Source organism: Cardiocondyla obscurior, linkage group LG07, assembly GCF_019399895.1.
Source record: "Cardiocondyla obscurior isolate alpha-2009 linkage group LG07, Cobs3.1, whole genome shotgun sequence".
Taxonomy (NCBI): domain Eukaryota; kingdom Metazoa; phylum Arthropoda; class Insecta; order Hymenoptera; family Formicidae; genus Cardiocondyla; species Cardiocondyla obscurior.
The window spans coordinates 6,570,079-6,588,676 of NC_091870.1; the positions used below are offsets into that span (position 1 = coordinate 6,570,079).

The 18,598-nt window shown below is 43.7% G+C and overlaps 1 protein-coding gene across 1 annotated transcript in view; it reads right to left on the reverse strand.

The window, feature by feature from the left end:
- Window positions 1-1,338: 1,338 nt before the first annotated feature.
- Window positions 1,339-18,598, reverse strand: part of LOC139104193 (very long chain fatty acid elongase 1-like) — a 46,170-nt gene continuing 28,910 nt past the window's right edge. The window contains exons 2-5 of the mRNA XM_070659504.1: window positions 2,455-2,734; window positions 2,037-2,320; window positions 1,626-1,928; window positions 1,339-1,561 (exon numbers count right to left, since the gene is read on the reverse strand). Coding sequence (XP_070515605.1) covers window positions 1,397-1,561; window positions 1,626-1,928; window positions 2,037-2,320; window positions 2,455-2,593 — 891 coding nt within the window. The 5' untranslated portion in view covers window positions 2,594-2,734 and the 3' untranslated portion in view covers window positions 1,339-1,396. The remainder of the gene's footprint in view (window positions 1,562-1,625; window positions 1,929-2,036; window positions 2,321-2,454; window positions 2,735-18,598) is intronic.

An 18,598-nucleotide genomic window follows, 5' to 3' on the forward strand; every position in this document is an offset into this window, starting at 1 on the left:
CCCGGAGGGTCGCAGGTCTTGATTTACTAGCTGTTTATACCCTTTCCAACCCCTGGGGCCTGCATTATAACCGTATTTATACTAATAGCCTCGCCCAGAGTTGCGTTAGGTTCACAGGTCTAGGTGTGATTTACTGACAATGTTGTCGCTATTAAACGCGCGACGGTAAAAAAAAAAAAGAAATAAAAAAATAAAATAAAAAAAAAAGCGACACAATAGTCATATGTAAGCGGGCCAAAGGGCGGCGGACAATGATGTTAGGCCTATTACCTGTCAGCCACGTAAGATTATGACTTCCGTCTCAAAGAGCAACGAAAGGAAACTTTTGGAAGTGTCAAAATACGTTTGAAATAAGCGGCTAACTGCTGATGGAAATTAAACGACGACGTCAAGTATCATATGTCTTCTCGTCGCTTACAAAAAAAAAAAAAAAAGACTCGACGTAACCAAGATAATAATCGTAAAGCCGAGATATACGCGCGGCGCGATTCGTATAATTTTCGCAGCCTTCCTCAATATGCAAAACGAAGCCTACTCAATTATTCATTTCATCGCGCTCAATTAGAAATTAAATCCTGATCGAACCTAATAAACGATGATATATGACGGCGTAATATCCTTAAATTACTTCATCGACGCTTTGTCAACAAGGCGGCGTAAGATTAAGCTGTTCCTCTGCGGAATCGATAAATCAGAAAGTTGAGGAGGATGTCATCGCAAATATAGAGAGAATAGTCGAGTCGACGCGAGCGAAACGGACGGACGGACGGAAGGAAGGAAGGAAGGAAGGAGGAAGGAGAAGCCGTAGCACGGGGATCTCTCCAGTAACAGGATGTAATTATGATCGGTGAGATACGTCACGCATAACCCCCGTATTGACGTCCACAAATCACGCTGCACGGCCGGCCATGCGGTATCTCGCGCCACTCGGGGGACTACGATCCTCAAACTCAGACGGCCTAACGCGACACTAAATCCAGAATTATGTACGCCGCCGCGCGTGTAGACATCGACGTGGACGCGCGGGATCTCTCGAGGATTCGCCGTGTCAAACGTGGGAAATGTTATGCTCGCGAAATTAGCACTTAAGGCGCACTCGTGAGATACTATCACCTGCCCGGCGAGGCCGAAATGCACAATACCGAAGCCGGTGGTGTGCAAGCACGTGCACGCAGATTACGTCGAGCGATTATTTATCTTTCGCGATATTATAAGACGGGAGCGTCTTGACGAAGATCGTTTTACATTGCTTCCGTGGTTGCGGGCGTAAAGTAAGAAGGAAATTTTGAAATGGTAAGGACACGCACGCACGCGCGCGCGCGTGTATTTAATATTAGATTATATTAAAGAGACTGTTTTATTATATTAACAATATTATTTTAACAAAATGATACAACTAGGCGGTCTTCGCTTTCTTGTAAGATTTATAAAAATTTAAAAAGCATAAAAAGTTTATGGAACCGTTCAAAAATGTTATAAGAGTGAAATACTTGACAGTTTCGTCACCGCAGTTGGGTGCAATACCTCGTAAACTGTACGTAAATATAAATGCTATATGTCCCTGTTTTAACAAGAACAATAATTAGTGCCAGTAAACGTATTGATAAATGAGATTTGATGCTTACCATTTGTATAAGAGTAAGGTACTTTTTAAACGGCAGAAGTCTTCGTTGCATATTCGGCCCAAACGTGCTCAGAAAGTAATATAAGTACATTATCACGTGTACGGAACAATTGAGCATTGCTATAGTCGTGAGAAAACCGTGAATGAAATATCTGATCAGCACCCAGAAGAAGACAACCGTCGAAAGGTGATGATACGTGTGTAAAAATGACAGCTGATTGACTTTTTTCCTTAACACAAATATCACGGTTTCAATCAAATCAACAATTTTCAGGCAAAGTCCCCACCACAAAATCTCAATTTGCTGTAATGGAAAAAAAAGAAATTCAGCCTGTGTATTATGCAAATTCCAAATGTTTATGTTAAGTCAAGGCTGTTCTTTGCTTCGCGACAATTTGCAAATGCAAAATACCTTTTCGCTGTTAGCTCCGCAGATTTGATCGAACGGTTCGCAATAATTCCATACAGCAGCGAATGGTCCACCGTTCGTTACGATGTTAAATACTATCCAAAAATTTGTAACAATTTGAAAAATATTGTAACACTGTATAAAGCCTTTTAATGAGTACGGCTTTCTGTCTTTCATAAAATACGGTCCAAAGACGTAGACAGTGTACCAATACGCGAACGATATAAATATTACATACAGCGGCGAATTCATTAACGGCAACGCTAATATCCGCGTATCTGTAATATCTACGTACATAATATGATTTTATTTAAATTAGTACAAAAAAAGTTTTCTTAAAATCTTCTTTTAAAAACGTTACATTTTTTTTTCTTTTTTTGAGATCAAAAAGAATATATTTATAGTTATATTTGGCACCTACTAGACATCGTTTCTGTAACGTGACGGTTAAATTCCAATTCAGCCATAGTTTCACTATAACGAAGATACCTGTAACGAAGATGCCGGAACACTAAGCACTTCCGAAACGCAAACGCAACTTTTAAATCAGTCTTATACATTTATTCATAGCTTTGACGTAATATGCAGATTGCACAAAAAAGAAGACGATATTTACTTTTTACACAAACAATTGTAGTGATTACTTAAATAATTGTTTGCGCTTAAAAACGTAAGTGTAAGCCTCTTCTTCTCTCTCCCCCCTAAAAAAAAAAAAATGAAAAAAATTTAAACATAACATCTTCAAATTGCTATAACAACACATGTACGCTAATTGCTTATTTAAACTTTAAACCTGTATAGTTTTTCATTTTTTAATTGACCTCAAGATTCTCAACATTTAATCGGCGCTCACAAACTAAAGCCAGGCCTTGATCTTGTAATTTATGCGGGATTTTCTTCGTCGCCTCATCGCGCAGCGCTCATCGTCCGGAACGCGATTGGAATCTGTTGTGGCGTCGTCCGTAGACGCGAGCGGTTGAATTGTCGCGGATAATTGCATTTGCGTGATGCGTCGACGCAGCGCGAATGCGTCTCGCTAGCCATAGGCGCCACGAAGCATCCGGAGGCTGTCCAGGACTTCCGCCTCGCCGGATGCACCCGTGGCACTGCCCGTCCTTCCATCTCGCCCCCTCTCTCTCCCTTTCCTAGGTCCCTTTAAACTCCCTTCGATAATGCCGCGTTCCTATGCGGCCCCGGCCATTAACTGCGATATAGCGGACGATCACGTGACGCTAACCGTGGGTAACATCAAAGCCAAAGGCATAGTTGCACCCCGGGGACAGCCTATGACGTTAGCCTATCTCGCTGTAGCCCGCTGCCTACAACTGTACCGCCTCGAGGCGTCGTCGGCGTTACCGTCCGTCGTCCCGGCGCACAGTTAGCTAGGAATTTCGGCTTTAATGCTTAACCACTTTCTAGATTGTCGGGACTAACACACGTACGTAGTTACAGTAGCCACAAATTACTCCGTCAGAGCATACTGCACTCTGGAAACTTCCTCGTGCACAAAAAAAAATTAATTAATGCTTACGCAAAATAAAAACCCGCGACGATCATGCACGGTCGACCAGTTTTTTTTATTTTTTTTTTTTTTTATCGCGTTTGTACGAGTTTATATATGTGTATATATTATCGGGGCTATCGCTTTCCCACCTGATGTTTAAAATAAATTATATTCCATATCGCATGTCTCGGGCAAAAGACTTTCAACGAGCGGAAGTCAAAAAGTCTTTAACCAAAAAGGAGTACGAAATACGCCGGAACCTACAATCAGACATCCGCACGAAGGAAGTAGCGGAGGAATAGAGACGATTTTACATGGTGTTTATATCCTCCACGCTAGCTTTCTTCCTTCCACCTTTTCCTGTTTTCATTACGCACGACGAAAAGGTTTCACGGTATTTAAGCAAGTTGTGCATAAAATAGTAACGAACCGTCAACCATATGTCGCTCACCGCACAATGTAAAACCGCCCTGCGGGACTTGATAATCGTTCTTGTCCCAATTTGTTCCGTTCTGATTGCTCACGGGACTGACCTGGGAGAACTATTACTTTCACGGTTCACTTGGTCCACATATTACGCGTCTATGACATGTTATTTTCTTAAGACGCCTTCTACAAGGCGAATACAGAAAGTCGAATCATCAAAAATTTTTATTTTTATACTTTGCATAACAATTTTGTTCTTTTTTTTTTTGCAGATGCACAACTACATATCGTCCCATCCGATCAAGACCAGGACATAATTAAAATCAAACATCACTCAGGTGAGTTTGTTTAATTATAAAATTATCAAGCGAAATAAAATATTAAAATATTACAAGTTACGTAGTAGGTAGTAATCTATTCGATCCATTAATTGTATTAATTTCGAGAGAATTAAAAATAATTTTTAATCGGAGAAAAGATATGATTAAATAATTATTGAAAGTAAAATTGTACCGATGTAACGAAGCGTCCGCGTATGCCGAGTTCGTACAGTAATCAGTAACGGAGAAAAGCTTGACGAAACAGATAAAGAATTTCAGAACAAGTGCAAAGAAGCAGGGGAAAAATAGGGAATACGCAGGAAAGGAGGAAGCGGTATAGGAGCGCGAGCGAGCGTTTTCGCGACAATAGACAGGATGTGCGAAGGGTTACCATTGCAAATCACAATAGCGACCGCAAAACGCGAATGACAGGTTGAATAGACGTGGCTAGAGAAGCGAGTCCTGACGGTAACCTATTATTACCGGGATCTCTTTTATGCAGGCTATTCTGTGGGAAAACTACTCCCTAAAGACGGTTTTTAATTCATCGATGGAAATACTGCATCCTCCTCTCGTGGATTTTTATCTTTTTATGCTATTTTTTTTTTTTTTTTACACCTAATAAATATGAAAATACTTAAATTTATTTAAATTTATGTCATTAAAAAAAAAAATTTGTTTTAAAAATTAAAAAAAAAGTATATTAACATCTCGACGTCATTGAAATCGTAACTAACATCTCGATACCAATGAAAAAGGATTCAAGGAATATTTATCGCTGTAATTCTTGGGAAAAAAGAAAAAAACTTAAATTGTAAAAACTCGGTAAAAGAACTTCCTTTACATGTTCCCATTTGCATAATGTCACAAGATCAAAACCTTTACACTTATTCGTTACTACTTTACTATTCCTATTCAAATAATGTACGTTAATATCCGCTGGCTCTTCTTTGTCCGAAGTTCAGTGCGCCGAAGCATTTATAAAGTCAGACTTTTTAACGAATATATATATATTTTTTTTTTTTAAATAAGATTACTTGCTAATCAACGGTTCGAAGGTCGAAAGTATAAAATACGGCCCGCGCGATGAAATATAGCCCAGCCGTCTCTTTCCTTTCGCGGGCTGTGACATTTTCGCCGGCGTCGTAAGCAGCTCAAGCCTCAGGTGCGCTGGGCCATTTAATTTGAAACGCTTCCGCGCGGAACGCACGACGCTAATCGCCGGTCGGGAGTCAAAACGCGCTTCGTTCGCGCGGAGGGTAGGAAACCAGACGGGATTATCATTAAAGAGCGCTGTCTGTGAAACCGACGACAGGAGCGAAGCGTGATAATACTTGGTGGCACGCCATACGCGGACGGATGGCGCGTCGTCGCGGAAAATAGTGGACCCCGAACCTGAAACCCTACGATATTCTCCGCTATGCAGCCAGGTACTCCGGCTGATTACCAAGCAGCACGTGCCGCGAGATATAATGCCGTCTCCATTTGCCAAGTAGCCGGCGATATAATGCCGCGAAATCGCTTCGCCGTTAATTCACCGTCCGTAGTCACGTAAGCGCGTGAGTTATCCCGCCGCGATACCGTCAGGGATTTACGTCGGGGGTAAAGGAGGCGCAAAACCCTCCTCAGACGTAATAAAACACGGATCGAAACGTATACTCGAAATATGAAATTCAATTTTTTTTTTTTTTAACACGACAACGTTCGAGCAACGCAGTACAGTAATAGTAACGCAAAAAAAACAAATTAATAAAAAAAAAAAATACTAATGTTTCATACGTCATTTTCGGGATCAAAGAGTCGCATCGAAACAATACACAATTTTAGCTACACATTTTAATAACGTATTATTAACATAAATTATTAGTGGATGTAAAACGCAATCCGCTATGCTTCTTGCATAATTATTTCTTTCCGTTCTCTCTCTCTCTTTCACTATCTGCTCTCTGTACCTCTCTTTCTCTCTCGCGGCAGACTTACGAGCTTTCGGAGTACTTGGACAACAGCCATTACGGTTTATAATACAGTTCTGCGCGGAATAGCACAGTTGGCGCAATACGAGCCGCGGGAAGAGATAACACTGATTTCATTAGCGCAAATGAACTCGCATCACGGCATTCGGCCCGGCCGTTCGTCTGATTAAAAGCCATAAAAGTTTTCGGCCCGCGTCCCGCTTTCCTTCATATGTACGCGCACGCGAGAGTACGTCATACTGATAAATGATGGTCGGCGTATCAACCGACATTCTCCAGAGTCGCCAGAATACCCGCGTATCCTTAGAAATTTAACAGCCGCGTTCGTCGCGGCTTCAACAGACCCCCCGGTGGTAAAATGACGACGATAACGCTCTGCAAAAGCAGTCGAAAAAGGTCCACTTGTACAATTTACATATTGGCGATTTATTTCAATCGTATGAAAAGAAACGTCATTATATATTTAATTATCGAAAATAATAATGCGCAACTTAATTCAATCGCTATCTTCCAAATTTAGAATTGTCTAAACTGTTTTTTCTTTTATTTTTTAAAGTCTTTTTTTTTAACTTACGCAATATAAAAGAAATAAATCCAGAAAACATTGAAATTACCGGATTCGTGAAATGCAGCTGCGCTGATTCAACGACATGAAAAGAAGGTGAAAGACCAGACGATGAAAAGACGTAAGGAAAAAGAAACGAAAGATTGAGCCGAAACCGTGCGAAGTACTTTGAATAATATACCAATTCAAAGTCCGTGAGGAAACGAATTTCATATTTCTCGCGTTTCGTGCACCGAAACTGCACCGGCGGTGCCAGCCAGTCGGTTTAGTTTTCTTTATTCGTACACAAACGAGAGAGCGACGAACGCGTTTACGAGACGCGGGGAAATATTCGCACGAATAAATACGAAATTAATTAACAACGTTACGAAAGAGCGACGAAAAACAGCTTCAACATTTGTTATCTTAAAAAATTGATGTAACGCGTAAATTAGCTGATAATTGTTACCGCTTAAAACCGACGCTGATTAATTCTCTCTCGCTTGGCTTGTTTTACGCCAAGCGAAAGTCAGGTCGGCGATTTTGATGCTTGACTTAATTTTAATATTTAATTAATATGTCCAGGCAAAGACGGTCTTCACGATTTTTGAGATTGAGGACGACCTGGTGGAAGTACCGTCTTTGTCTGGACATACTATTTAAATGTTACAATTAAATCAAACGAGAATAATGAATAGATAGGCGCGGGGGGAGGCGGGGTGAGGCGGGAGGGACGGGGTGAGAGCGAGCGCGAGCCAACGTGCCTCGCGCTAGGTATATTCCCCCACTACTCCCACTCTCGCTTTGTCCTTCTCCAGCGGTCGCGCGAGCACACACGTACTACGCACGGCACAGCAAGCACGTGTGTCCGTACCGGAATAATTCGCATTTACGTATTGCGTATAACGAAAACCGCCCGACGCGAGAACTATCTTCTCCTCCCCATCCACCTTAAGAGGAGAGCACGTGTGATTACGCTCCTTTCTTTAAAGTAAGCTACATCCTTACTTATGCGCTCATCTCTCTGAGGTGACTGTTCTATTTTAGAAGTATTGTACAGACTCGCGTAATTTTAATTAATTGTCTGGGATTTTTGTTTGCAGATAATCAGGGCGAGGACGAAGTTCGAATGGCTTGGGAGGAAGCTGGTCACTCGGACGGGAGGTCTAAAATTCTGAGAGGAGGAGGAGGCCTCGGAAAGGCATCGTGCTTCGACAGAGCAGCCCCAGAGGTAAGAATCACTTTTTTGAAACATGAAACTAATAGTTCGTCGTAATAGAAAGACTTTATTTTATTAACTTAATTAAATTATATATATTTCTCTCTGTTACAGATCGACGCAGCTGCATTCATCGCCAACGAAAGTGTCGTCATCGCCGAATAATTATTATACGAACCGCAGCCGGTTCGTCGGTCGGTCCGGGAGTTTCGCTAGTTTTCGGGCGTTTTTTTACAATTATTTTTTTGCGGGAGTACCGAAAAATAACGTGCAAAAGTGATTAATAATTTTCGCGATTATAAAATCACGGTCGGGGTGTTCGCGAGTGACATGTGCGCGGAAGGATGGCTCGACACGTCCCATCTGAGAGGAGGAGCAGGCCCGGGAAGGGTATCCTGCATCGGCGGAGCAACTTATAGGTAAATATAAATTTTTTTAATATAAAATCTTTAGAAAAAACTTTTACCTTTTTTTTTATTAAATTTATTAATTGATATATAGTCATGTCTACATTAATATTTTTATTTTATGTTACAGTCACCGGCAGAACTCTTCAACTCCGCTGAGCTCATGCAGTTTGGTAAGTCGCATGGTTTTTTCTTTCGTAATTTGTAATTGGCGTATTAAAATTCTAATCAGTGTTCGTGTTTTTTTTTTCTCCCAAGAATTAATCTTGCGTTAAAATATATGTACGTTTGTCTTTTACGCGTTACATTAACGACAGCCATCGGGACGGAGGTAACGATAAGGCGTCAGTCTCGGTAAATAAATGTACGTTCTCTGTTGATACGAGATAATTACGCGGACAACCACTAAAACGTGATTACCTCGGTAGGTTACATACGCGTAACTGACGATTGCACGGTCCACGATAAGTGTACGCGCTTTTGACTCTTCTTCGGCCTGTGAAATCATATTCGACGGTAATTAACTGTGCCAACGACGAACGAGAAAGGGTCGGCGCCTCCACCCATTACCTTTTTCCCCTTTCGTACGGCCTCCGTGAGTAGGATAGGTCAGCACGCCCTTTCGCGCGTGTTAATGCCATATTACCTTCTCCTACGGCTAATGGATCGTACTCTTATCCGTGCACTATTCCATCGTGCACATTTACGGCGCGCGAGCGATCTTCGAGTTACTGTACCGCGACAAACTTCGTCACGGCATGCGCCTTCCGTGAATTTTCAAGTATTAAATAAATTGAAAATCAATAGCGAGCTCAGAGTGATAGCGGAAAAAAAAAATTGACGGGAGGAAGAGAAGCGTTTGAAAGAGACACGAGCCTCATTCGCAATTTGCATATCAAACGTACATTAATAGCAATCGTTAGAAAAAGATGCGTATCGTCGCGGGTAATTATTAAGTACGCCTATGCGTACGGACGTCACTTTCGCGATACAGGCTATCAGGAGAAATGACGAACGAGTGTGGAATTAATAATAGCGGCCCGAAGTAAACTAGCACAAATGATGTTTCTTATCACGATGATTCGCCCTCAAAACTAATTGAAAGTGGCGCAATTTGAGCGGAGTAGCCCCGAGGCTCTTTGACATCCAGCGTTTCTCAAACCCGTAAGCGTACCCGAAGCGTTCGAGGGTCCGTAAAAGGTCGCTGAAAAGCCGCACGTGACTCGGCTCCGAGATTGTAAAAGGGAAAGAAAAAAAGAAAAGAGGAAGAAAAAAAAAAGAAAAGAGAAAATGTTCCGAGAGACTCTTTAGGCATTTTTAAGCTCACCCTCGTGAAATCGAGACCACGGTGTCTCCCGCCTTGCATTCGGTAATCAGATACTTGAGAGGCACTGTTCTTCGCGCTGTTGCGAAGGTCAGTCTGCATGCACGCAACCGTCCTCGCACGTCCGAACGAAGAGAGGATCGGGCTCGAGTAGACGTGCAGCACGCACCGTGAGGAGGAGGCCGTGCGTGTCTCACGCGTCGGACGACAGGAGGGTGCCCGGCGGGGACACACGCATTCGATCTTATCGCATTCCCGCCTTTACGCAAGCTACGCAGCTACGTACGCGACGCTACATACCCTCCTCTGACCTCCTGATCGTAATAATTATTGCGCGTCGCATCGCTGCCGCCGTTACCCGGCTGACGACGCGAAATGTGCTTCGCTTGCCAGGAGGAGCGCACGTATATGCTCGCGGGAGGGCCTGAAAACGCGCCAGCGACGATTCAGGGATGCTTACGCTGCGACATTCTATGATCTTAGCTTGCACCACAGCTGTACCAGCTGGAATTACGTTTTAGTTGCCGGAATTCGTAGTATATCTAGATAGGGAGAACCGGATTGCTCGTTTGTGCTTTTAATGAATTTCTGGCCGGTAGAAATAAATATATAATATTCTTCAGAATAATTGCAAATAAAAATCGTATCGCTTCTCGCGTCTCCGAGATACGCCGGTGGCATTAATAATCCATTTCGATCGCCCGGATGAATCGAACGGAAACACGAAACGGGGCGTAATTTACATAGAGAAGAACATTAGTTAATTACCAGAGGCATAAACAATGATTGGTGATCGAACGAAAGCCACAACTCACACCACCGGTTAAGCCCGAAGTTATTGCCGGGATCATCGTTAAAACTCGAAATATATCAGTCAGCTACACACCTGCAAACGCCAATACGTGCCGGACTTTTAATCCTATAAAATGTGTGAGAGCCATCGCGATATCATAGCCGGCTATCATACGCTGATATTTGAAGGGACTATCTCTTTTTTTTCCGTACGCCGTTTGCGCGATATCGAAAATATCTAGCTTCCAACAAAATCCTGGACAGAAAAAAAGAGAGAGAGAGAGAGAGAGAAAAAAAAAAAAACGGAAACCAAACGTAATTTTCACGCGGCGGAATGAGTCACGTATGAAAATTATGAGCTATACATATTTTTATTAGCGATGATACAACTGTTAAAAAATTACAAATAAAGGTATTGTTGTCGCGTATGAAGTTGCAACAACGAGCTGTCCAATTAGCTTTGCTTATCCGAAAGCCAACTCGGTCGACAAAATGAGAAACTCGAAGACACCGATGTAATCCCGGTAATTATCCGAAATGCTAGATTGAGAGCGCCATCGTCGAAATGAAAAAGCTGTTATATCCCGGAGAGTGATGCGGATCTCGGCAATAAATTCTTCTCTCTCGTCGAGACACATAACGAGCACTCCACGTGTACAGAAGTTTATATACTTCACAACCACCACGGGGACGATCAGAGCGACGACGACGACGATGTTACCCGTCCGGTATATCTTGCGACTTTTCGAGTTATCAACGGGGGTTTTATTAATGACATCTAGACGGGGACCGCCCGGGTTTATGGAGGGACATAAACTCTAAACTGATTAACAGTAGCCAGTAGCCTTAGCGTTCTCTCCCTCTCTCTCTTCCTCTCTCTTGCACTCGGTTCGCTCCGGATATGCAATATATATGCAATCGCGGCTGGACCCAGGGAAACCGAACTGCCCCATCCTGCGTCTCGTTAGCAATACACCCACGGTTTATAGGCCATCGTTGGCGGAATTAACATTGCCCAATTAAATTGATAGATGTCTACGACGGCATTAAATAAGCGATACCTGAGCGGGAACGTAAATCGTGAAATCGAATGCGACATTGGCTTATCGAATTTTATCTTGAGGGTTCCTGCGAACTTTCACGAGTCGGATACCACAAAAAAAAAAAAAAAAAATGAATTTGGCGAGAAACATGCGCAGCGAGAATATATACGTATTTTACGGGTGAGTCGACTAATCGGAAAATATAACGCGGAACGAACGACGAGCGATTAAGTACTCCATGCCAGTGACGATGACCGATCTTTGTACTCTTTGATCCCCCCCTCGTTGTAGTTAAAAAAAAAAAAAAAAAAAAAAAAACCGCCAAAGCTCTTTTGACCACCGTGAAACGCAAAAGAGGATTAAAAGGCAGCATGAAAATTCCCCCTCTGAAATTTTGCCATTCACCGTGGTCTTTTTCTTCTCCACCTTTCTCGCGTAAAAACGCAAGGGTCAGGCAGGAAGGAAAGATGTAATTAAATAATATCTCGCGAAATACGCCAGAGAAAAATTATCATCTGCCCGTTTTAAAGTTTAACATTTAAGAAAATGCGTAATAATAATATTAATATTGTACAAAATAAGTATTTAACAAGGGCCGACAGGTGTAAGGGACATAAAACATAAACCGGAGATACGATCCGATATTAAAATCTTAATAATCCTGATAAAAAGGTCGCCGTGATGATTTATCATTCGGCCGGGCTATCGGTGCAACGACCGCGAATAAATAATATCTATTAATTACACTCCGCCCGGATGAACTCGTCGTACACGAGCGTAGAGACTCGCAGCGATCCTCGAGCGAGGGTGGTTTTCCGAGGGGCGAAGGGCGGCAGAGTGACCCGGGGTGGCGCAGGCAATAAACGACGGGCGCGGTTTATCACGGTGCGGAATTAAACGGTTTACGACTGGACCACAGATTAGTACGGACGCGATGGACGAATGCGCGGGTGGATCACCGCCACCGCCACCCTCTTCCGCCCTCCGCGCGATATGGGTTAGGTTACCAGAGAGAGTGCAACCCCCCCCTCCCTCCCTCCCTTCCCCTGCCCGCGCCCTGAGACCACCGATGGCCGTCGCGGCCCCATCGTGTATTCACGCAACTTTGTCGCGGTGGTGGAGCGCTTTCCGATACGAATCGGCCGATCCGCTCGCACGGTCAAAATCCTCGAAAATTTGGGGCTCGATGATATCGCCGGAATCGGCGCGAGATAAAATGTTACTGCACGCGAGCCGATATTTTCAGCCATCCCGTGGCGGCAGTTACTTAACGCTTCCGCCTCCATTACACGCGCGAAGTGAAATACGTTTTAATTTCGGACGCGCGCGAAACTGCGGCTCGTCGAGTTACTGCGTCATCGCCGTTTGCGTTTAATTTTTTTTTTTTCCTATTAATTTTTAACCGTTCCGAATATATTTAATAACGTTTTGCTGCAGTTTGAGTGTCCGCGACGGGCGGGCTCGCTCGTGCCCGTTGACGACGTAGAATTTGCCGCTTTCATTATAAGCGTAGAGGTAAATTGGAAGAAAATTCGACGAAGTGGTGCCGTGATCACTCGATAACATTATCGTTCGTCTGTTATTCATGTATACAACCAAGACACCGCGGACTATATCACGCAGCTATGAAATCATTAATTTAGGAAAATACTGCGGAAATGCGAACCGCAGTAATATTCGTTGTCTAATAACCGCGTCCTGCAGTAATACGTTCTCGGAATATTTCGTAACGAGTTCTGCGACGCGAGAGTGAAATTCACGATAAACGGGAATATCGGCGGCAGTAAAGCGGGATGCGCGTTACACAGCCATAAAATCGGCCCGGATAAGCTCGTCACGGACAATCAGCCCCCGAAGTTTATGCCCATTCCCGATCCCTCTTCCCACCCGGAGGCACCGGGCCGCACACGCGATCACGAAGTCGAATCGGGAAGTTCGGCGGCCGATTGATTTATTCGGTAGGGACCGAGGTACGGGGCCATTTTCCGAGTTCCTCCACTTCGCGGTGAGCCAAGGGGAAGGTACTCGATAAGAGAATCATGATAATTGGACACTCGCGCGCCACTCCGCCGATCGATCTAACGAGGTTCTCAACGCCCCGTACTCGCACACAGCCACGGGCCTGAAGAGACGACAGTTCGCTCGAGACGATCCTATAAATTCGATAGCGGAACGTCTTAGACGCGCTCGAATCTCGAGAGACAACCGTTATCAAATTTCGCCCATCGGTCCGGAATTTTCTGCCGCGAAACGGCAATCCGAAGGGGGATGTGTCAGCATTCATTCGGTACACGACGACCTGTCACCGTAACGTGAAATCCTCGGCGCGGATACCCCGCGTGGCTAATAAATCTTAACAAAGGAGAAAACGTAGATCGCGACTTGTTAAAGAGCGAAGAGCTCTCGCCCGCGCCTATCGATTTTCAAATTTAAATAATACACTAGCCTGGCAGCGAAACGTGATCGATCAACTCACGACAACTCCGTCGCGTTTTCCGTATTGTTAATTAAAATCACGAGCGATTGTAACACGGCGAGCGATCGCGCGGCTCACCCCGCCGAAATATATTTACCCGGGCTCTCATTGGGGGTGATTGTCCCTCGAGACGCACTTACATCATTTCTGCATTTCCCAGACAGAGCGTTCCGCGTTTGCTCGGCGCACAATAGGGGCACGTACGTAAGTAAGGTGGCGTATCCCATTTCATCGCGGCGTATTATTTCAATGATCGTCGTGTTCTCATTACCGTGGCGCGCTGATAGAAGATCGTGGATATAACTCTTTCCAGCCCCCGCGCGCGAGGGTAAACGAGCCGAGGGGTCGGAAGGATATATAACGGAGGTATTATGCGCGGCGCGGCGTCGGTTTCGCGGTCTGCCCGCCGACGTGGGGCGGAGACGGAAGATACCTGGGTGGATATACCTGCGGGCGATCTACGTGTATTAAATTAACCCTCCACGAGAAGCTCGCGTGTCCGGGAATGCTCGGGAGCTGAGCGCGCGGACACTAAGAATTCATTAGCCGGTGGTGGTTACGCGCGACGACGTTATTTGCGCCGGCGTCCGGGGAGATCGATATATCACGTTTTAGGGCTGATACGAAGATTGATCCGACGATAACGGTGTCAGTCGCCTGAAAATGAATTCCGTGGGCCTGGCATAAACAGGCGTCGTAAACGTAGATTTATGCCGGCGCACGAAAACCCGTTAGGAACGAGTGAAATATTATTATCGCAAATATATTTTATTTTACTCCTGATTTCTTTTTTTTTTTATTTCTTTTTTTTTTTTTTAACGTTTCTATTTTATTTTGACGTGCGCGCGTGTCTTTTTTAACGAGGATTTATATTGAAATATATTTTACGCTTTAATTTTATTTTAAAACAAGCTAAAGCATTACGTATCGCAATAATCCTCGTATTTTATTTTTATTATCATCTCGCGCAAAATTCAATATTATCCGGCAAGGTATTGCAGCGAAATGACTTAATAATCGCAAAGCCCGGGCGATTATTTCATAACAACGGCAGAAGTGATTTCGAACCGATGATAAATATGCAGATTAATGTTACGCGAACGCACGTGAAGCGCAACGATAACCGGCGTTAAGTGTGTGCGCGGCTTGAGTAGGTACGGCCGGAATTAAGCGAATTTGACGGTGCCCATTTCCTCTTCATTTGCTAAAACAAATCGTACGCGCGTAAACCGACAGGAGACAGCGGAGCACTTAGCTGATGAGCGCATACGTATAGTGCACCACGTGCACGCAAGTCTCGCGTGTCCGTCGCCGGCGATGCGCACGCTTGTTTTCCGCGTGTCGAACCGAATTTGAATAAACACACCGGGGGCCCCCCCTGGCAGCACATATTTACCGGCGCTCGATCGGCGTCTTTTGTCTCACGTGCGTGCCGGTCGACCGTTCTTTTCAAACACGTGTAATCCCACGCCCGCGCACCTTTCCGTTCCCCCCGCAAAGAGTAAATCGCGCGCGAATACACGCCTAGCGTCTCGACTATAATTACTTGCGAGCGATAATTTCGGGCTGGAACTTGTTATTTCGTCGGGGAAAAAATTCGCAAAATCTAGCAAAACAACAGCTGCATTATCGAGGATTGCAATTACAATTTAATTAAATCTTTTTATTTATTTTCTTTTTTTTTGTGCACATTATGCAAGTCTTTAACCCCTTCACTATAACGCGTGGCTAAGCGAGCCAACGCGAATTCGATTCAACCGCGAATCTATTCCGACGATTTCGGAATACTGCATTTTGAATTCAAAAGAACCATTGTTAAACATTGATTTTTTTTCTTCGGTCACAAATCGGTCGCCGAGTGCAGTTCGCGTTGGTCGGGAGAGAGGAAAAGGGAAAAAAGGAAAAAAAAAATAAAGCGAAAAAATCGATGAGACGTGAAAGGGGTAAACGTGAAGGCGTGCGAAGTTGCAGTCGTGCGTATTCAGGGTGTATTCGTAATGCGGCTGAAACGAAGAAGGGGTTAAACGTACTTGTGGCACCGAACCTATCGTTAACTTTCCAAAGATCACGTGCATGGGGGCTAACCGAATATTACGGGCGTAACACGCGTCAAGAGAAACACTCGATACCGCGATACATACGCTTTTTCTCGCGAATAATAATTTACGACTGCCTTCCCCCCACCGATGACATGCCGCATTATAAACGCTATAATTGAGCACAACGTGCCGCACTGATCGTGGGATTTTGATTTAACGTACGAGAGAGAGCTGTACAGGATAATTGCAGCTTACTAAGTGAATTTCCGGTATCGCAAAACTCGCGATACATTCGTTACTAAGTGCGACTTGTGGGAAAAATTTATGTTTACAGGGAAAGCGAATGTATCGTTTCTCGGAGCGTGAGTATCGCGAAATTTCTTTCACATGCTCATTTAATTTCATTATATTTTTTAAAAAGTAATTTATAAAACGTGCGTAAAGAGTAACGAAATTTGCAGCATAAGCCTGCCCGCGTATTTCTTTTTCGGTGGAATCCAGGAAAAATAATATCTGCATAAAATACAAAAGAAGGCGCCCGGCCGGTTGTTACGTCATAAAAAATTACGTCATAAAAAATTTATCTGCCCCAAGTTCTCATAGATTCGTCGATACGCCGACCGGAAATGCGAGGCGATATAACAATAGTAATAAAAGAACAATTCAGAAGCGCGAGCGTATAACTACGTCGTATCATGGGATAATAATAATGTGTCATTATCGTAATCGCTTTATCAAGAAGCGAACATCACACGCCGTTGTTATTGTGCCGTCCGTCCAGCTGTATCATCGCTCGCACGTTATCATCTTTCATCAGTGTTCATTTTCATTATCATTCGCGTTATGCATTTAGACTCCGGACAACATTAGGATTGAATTAAAATTATTAAGAAAAAAAAAAAAAACAAAAGCAAACATTGCCAAATGCACACATAAGCAACAGAGCGTTGTTTCTCGCAAATTTCATTTCAATTAACTCAATTAGCGCGGTTGATCGAAGTTAATTACGAAGATTCCCGTCGACTCGCAGACAACGCGCCGCCGCGCATTTGAAAAAGATAAAAGTTCACGACACTCGAGAGATCGATAAATTCTGCATCTTATTCTTTGATTCCATTAGCAAGGGGAACGACAAGGAAGTGTGCTAACTACCGTATCAAATAAACGCACGTCATTAGGCACGAGTCGTTATCCATCTAACCCCGCGACCGTCTGTGACAGGAGAACGGGGTTAGAAAAATCGCTGCCGCGTCGCACAATGGCGCACTTTATCCGCGTAATTGACTCAATGACCATTTACCAACGTAGAGACCCATCGTGCGGCTGTCGTCGTCTTCGTTGCTGCGCGAACGACTACGGCTAGGAGCTTTCTTTATCCAGCTGACCCGCTCGTAATGCAGAGAATTGCCATGCGTAGACAAAGGCGAACAATAAGAAAAAAAAAGAAAAAAAAAAGGGAAAAAAAACGGGAGCAAGAGAGAGAAATAAATAACGGCTAAGCGTACCGTAAAAATTTTTTAATATTTTTTAATTACGTGATAGTCGAATAATATTTAATATAATTTCAAAATAATATTCGGTATAAGTTCTTTTATAACGCGTTAAAATTCATAGTGGTTAAAATCGTGCATAAACAAACGTCGATGGCCTTTGGTCAAGCGGCATAGACTCGCGCGATGTATTTCCCCCGCATTTCATAGTCGGACGATGCGCAGGTAGCACGCACGTGGCGAATCTCCGTACGCACGTGGTCGAGAAAAAGTCGCGCTGGCGGTCGAGCACACAGAACGTTCGCAGGAGACATTCCGGAATTTTATCAAAAGTAAAACGCATATTTGACGAATAAATATCTCATCTCGGGGCGAAATTACTTTCTTCCATCCATGCTCCGCGGAGAGAACATTGTTCTAGTATATTGGTCACTTGACCTTTAATTGCAAAGTAATTTGCTTCATGGATACGATCTCATTGCGGTAGACGGGTTCAATATCTTGAGAATGTTAACCATTTTTGGTCACTTGCGACACAGTTAACATTTTCGTGAATTTTCCGGTGAATAAAAAATATCGTTTTCTTTTTTTAATTGAGATAGAATTGAGGAAAAAAAAAAGTAGATTCATAATTAATTATTTCTACGCCGCAAACTATTTTGTTATATGAAAGTCGTATACGTTTCGATCGAACCGCTAAATGTAGTCGACCAAACACAGGATGTAGCATCCGAGTGTGATTTTCTGACGATGAAGAAAGGCCGGCATTCGCGGGAAAAAGAAAGCAGCGACGCGGAGAAACGGGGAACGATGGTTATAGCCGACGGGGTAAAGGAAAATTTAAAGTGTCGGAGATACGAGAAAAGCGCTCGAGTCGCGCATACGTACGTACGGCGCATTATTATTTTCAACTAAATGAATCACGGTTCCGGCGAGAGCCGCAAGGAAGGAGCGATTCGCTCGGCAAGAACAACCGATAACCCGCTATCTATATGCCCGCTATCTAGC